Source organism: Myotis davidii, unplaced genomic scaffold (assembly GCF_000327345.1).
Source record: "Myotis davidii unplaced genomic scaffold, ASM32734v1 scaffold833, whole genome shotgun sequence".
Taxonomy (NCBI): domain Eukaryota; kingdom Metazoa; phylum Chordata; class Mammalia; order Chiroptera; family Vespertilionidae; genus Myotis; species Myotis davidii.
Window position 1 is genome coordinate 54,025 of NW_006284849.1, and position 4,766 is coordinate 58,790.

The following is a 4,766-nucleotide window of genomic DNA, read 5'->3' on the forward strand; positions in this document are numbered from 1 at the left end:
TCACTAAATAATTTTAATGGTATTTTTAATACAAAATAAATATCTGTCTTCTGGAAAACTATACTTTATATATACCCAGACAGCCCATCCTCTTCAATGAATAAAATTGAAATTAACCCTAAAATCTTCAAAACAGAAGAAACTTTCAATTTAAGCTAATCCAGGGTAAGTAGACCCAGTTAACTTACTCCTGTAAAAAATAAAACCTCAACTCTTTGCTACAACTTATTTTTAGAAATTCATTTTCATTAACTCTTTAAGAAAGCACCTTTCATATTACATGTTGCTTGTTTATAGAAAAACAAACTTCATAGACTGTATGTGGAATTTAACATCTAAGTAACCTTTTCTTGGCCCAAAATGGTTTCTAGATATTAAGTGCCACTTCATTCAGCACTATCCTATATAATAACAGGGTAATATGCAAATTGACCCTAACAGCAGAATGACCAGAATGACAGCTCGACCAGTCACTATGAGGCGCACTACCTTTTGGTTTCTTTCCCCAGCCTGCAGGCTATGATCAGCTGATGACGAACAGCAAATGGGGAACTGGGGGTGGGTGGCAGGGGATGCGGGTGGCGCCAGGCCAAGGCCCCTACCCCACCAGTCGCCACACAGAGGGCAACCTGAGGCAGGGGTGGGGCCTGAGAGCAGGCAGGAACGGCCCACCTCTTGGTCCCCTCCCCCGGCCATCAGGTTTGATCACCTGATGGCGAATGGGGAACCAGGGATGGGTGGTGGTGGGGGGTGGGGCCAACTGCAGGCAGCCAGGGAAAATGGCCCTGATTGCAGGCCAGGCCTAGGGACCGTACCTCTGCACAAATTTTGTGCCCCAGGCCTCTGGTTTTTTGTATATTAGCCTTTGTACATTACACTTTAAAACTTACTTGCTGCTTTGGTCACACACGGCTTTATTAAGGAATCAAGAAATGACTTCCAATTTTAAAGCATTCTGTTCTACTACTCCCAAGGTCCTAAAGAACACCATTTTAGAATATTATGGGACTGACTTTTGATACCTCTTATCAATATAAACAAAGACACATTAACAACTGAATTTTTTGAAACCAGCCTTTTTTATTTTGAAAATGCACACTGAAAGTTACTTCCCTTCAATAACCCATAAGGCTGACTTTCTGTTAAATCTTCACAGAAATGTAAATAGCTTAACTTTTTATTGCAGTTGACTTTGTTTCCATGAAAACATACACATATATTTTTGTTTCAAAGAAGGCAATTAAATAAAATAAAAGCATAATCAATGGTTTTGGGCAAGTAACATTACAGGTTGTGCAACTGTACTGCTAACAGTTGTTTCTAATATATACTGGTGGAACAAAACTACATTGATATATTATCAACCTGTTCTTCCATCTACTTCAAACAAAGACTTTTCTTGCTAAGAAATTATTCATGTTCGGGTTAGTTCTTTTTTAAAATTATGGAAGCTTGGTTTATACAGAACTAAACCTTTCTAGATGATAATACTAAGCATCTTTGTTACAAATCGCATATTTGTAAAGTTCACATGAGAAAGTTTTAGATTCAGAATTTTTAGCTAATTGATGTTTACAGAATTTTAATAACATAGACTTTGATGTTGAAAGTCTCTCATAAAGATTTTACTGATTAACATGTGGTCTTTTCCTGAATGCCTTTTCCTCTTCCTTATCTTCTTCTTCATCCGAATAATCCACTAATCTCATTGGGCTATCTGTTCCATTGGTATCACCAGTAGAATGGGTATGAGTAAATTTGACGTCACCAGAAGATGTTCTTTTAGGAAGATTCACCTTGTCTACATTTTCTGTTGTTTTTTCAGTCTCCATATATGTATCACAAACATCTTGACAATCACATTCCAGTGGTTTCATACTTGTTTCTCCTTCCTCTATATTTTCTATATCTCTTTTCCAAGAAACTTCATTCTTCTCCAAGTCTCTGGCTCTACACAAGAATATTTTACTACTCTGCATAGAATTCAAACTCTTTTGACTCTTTCGGTCTTTCTCTTGTTCATAGTTAAACTTCATACTTTTGAATGTCGGAACATATTCAATCCATTCAAGTCTTTTGTAAAACTTTTCAACTACATGTAAAAGCAGAGACTTGATATTTTCCACTTTTATATATTCAAACAGTTCAATAACAGCTGAATTCAACATATTGTATCGAGTTCCATTATCCAGAAAGGCATTTACAACTGGCTCAAATAAATTTCCCTCGATGATGTAACGATTATAAACTTCATCTTTAAGGCCAATTATCTTTCTCATAAGGCGAAGAGCACATAATACCAAGAAAGTGTGTTTCGACTTCATCAAGATCAAGACATTTCTCAGCAAGTCTTTTCGCAAAATATAGTATTTTATGTAATATGTGTGATGTTGCACACAAAAAGTTAGCAGCTCTAAAATTATGCCAAGCAGCTGTGCTGTTTGATAATCATGGAGGCAATATTTGTTGTTTATGTCACCTGTAAGTACATGATCCTCTTCAAATATATCTTCTGACGTAGTAGCCCAAAGTGGTAGTATTATGTTATGTATACATTGTTTATAAAAGAAATTTAGAAATATATTTCTTTCACATTTATGTGGCATCGCTATCATGCTGTCTGGATCAAGTATTAAACAAAGAAGTCTCATTATATGTAAAGCACCTGCTTGCTCAGGATCAGTATCACAGATCATTTGTTTAATGACTAAATTAATGAGAAGGCTACCATTTTCATTCTGCTGGTCTTCTATTATGAATTCTCGGATCATGGATGGACTATGGTCTACTATATAAGTAAATATGTCAATAGCAGATGACTTTATTTGAAAATTATCCAGGCTCATTACAACTTTAATAGCTGGAAGAATTCCCATTTGTGTCAATGTTTTGAATAGTGCATCCTTGCTTCGAGGCTTTAATATCTGAGCAAATGCAACGAATTCCTTGAGGAAAAATAACAATTCTCGCCGTTTATCATTATCAATAGTCTTGTCCTTTAACTGTTCAAATATTTGAGGCAAAAACTTGTCATCTCCCTGCAGCATGTGGATTATCTCCATTTTGTTGAGGAAAATAAAAGTTTTAAGGGAAGAAAGATAATTCTCTTCCAATACCGATTGTGTAGGAAAAAGAATGTCTTGAATATACTGTATCCTGTATGTCTGATGTATTCTTTGTCTGAGTTTACAGGTTGTTATTGGTATAACTTCCTTGAAATTTGCATTTTGGGTCAAGAATTCCCTATGCTTTTTTGGCTGATCCAAAGAAGGATCATATTCAAGGCATCCTATCACATCCATGATGCACTCATCAGAAAACAAGATCTCAAGTAGAGCTGTCTTGTCGAGGAAAAACATTCCTTTAATAATTGTATTTAAATGGTATAAGCCTTCAGTGTAGCCCACGTTTTCACAGGTGTGTAACAGCTTCAGTAGTTCTTTAATATAGCTCTCATTTTCTAAGACCAGGGCCAGCCTTCTCTTGAGGAGAGGTGAACAGAAAGCTGAGGTGACTAAGTTAGCGATCTGTTTAAGTTTACTGAGTTCACAGTTAGGCAGTTCATCCAAATCATCGGTTTCTGGCGTTTCATTAATGTCTTCCTCTAAATCATCTAAGAGGTCCTGTGTGATGTTGACAGTGGGGTCTTTACCTTGAACCCGACAAATGGCTTCCCAGGTCTCCTGACAACTCTCCGTGTCTGGGAAACTCAACGCCATTCCGTGCTTCTCATTTTCGGACCAAACAATTAATGTATCTTTTTGTTTCTGATAGGGCGTGTCTGGGAGTACCTTGGTCTCTAGGAGCAGCGAGCCGCTGGATTCCGACCTAACTACCAGAAACGTGCCCTGGGATTCTGAGGGAACTGAGGTGACATTCCCTGAGCCCAGATAATACCATTGGTTGTTCTCATTCAAGGCATAAAGCTTTGCCGGGCGACTGGGCTTGTCCGCCATGGCAAACTTGGGGGTCTTTACCTTAGCTCTGTTCTCCGCGAAGTTTTCTGAGGTACGTACCTCCGCAGTCTACCGGAAGTGTAGCTGCTGTGGCTGCTACGGTGGCCGAGAGGGCTCCTTGTGCAAATCGAAGCAGAAAAGATGGCGGCCGGCGGCGAGTCGGTGTCACGGTGGCCAGGGCGTAGTGAGCGTCACAGCGGCGCCGGCGGCTCCTGAGGTCAGTAGGGTTCCCCGGAGCCCCACTACATCTCACGGCCTTCTCACTATCCCCTACCTCCATTTTGCGCCCCCATACTCTTTCTTAATATGGGCTTCAAAAGGGAGGCGGTCTCAGCCCTCTCACGGCTGTCTGAGAAAGCCTCGGTTTGGGCAGGATTCTAATGATTCTCCCAGGATTCCGCTCAAAAGAACGTTGTATACGTATCAATGCACAATGCCACCCGGCTTAAAATGGAGGCTTAAGGATTGGAGCCAAGCACATGCTCTTCCCTTGATAGGTTTTTCACGCCCTACCCCCCACCCCTTCCCCAAGAACCATTTTCATTCATCAAGTGTCTGTGGGTGGAGCCTTGGGACCTTGGTTAGACAAAAGAAAGCTTAATCATTCATGTCCTTGCCAAGTCCACTCCTGACATTTTATGTCAAGAAAACGCTCCCCTCCCCTACCCCAGAAGAAGCAAGAGCAAGCGAGTTATGAGCCATTAGCAATAGCTACAGACGTGCAGTTGAGTCTTATTTTTGAGGCTTGGCTTAAACCTATATCACCCACTTATCTATTCTCCAGGAGGCTATTCCAAGAGGGACTTGGCA

At 40.0% G+C, this 4,766-nt stretch overlaps 1 protein-coding gene across 1 annotated transcript; it reads right to left on the reverse strand.

The window, feature by feature from the left end:
• Positions 1-1,625: 1,625 nt before the first annotated feature.
• On the reverse strand, positions 1,626-3,956 carry LOC102764207 (serine/threonine-protein phosphatase 4 regulatory subunit 3B). The gene is made up of 2 exons (XM_006755184.1): positions 2,453-3,956; positions 1,626-2,293 (listed from the first exon to the last, which is right to left on the reverse strand). The coding sequence occupies exons 1-2, from the start codon at positions 3,954-3,956 to the stop codon at positions 1,626-1,628; spliced, it is 2,172 nt and encodes a 723-aa protein (XP_006755247.1).
• Positions 3,957-4,766: the final 810 nt, after the last annotated feature.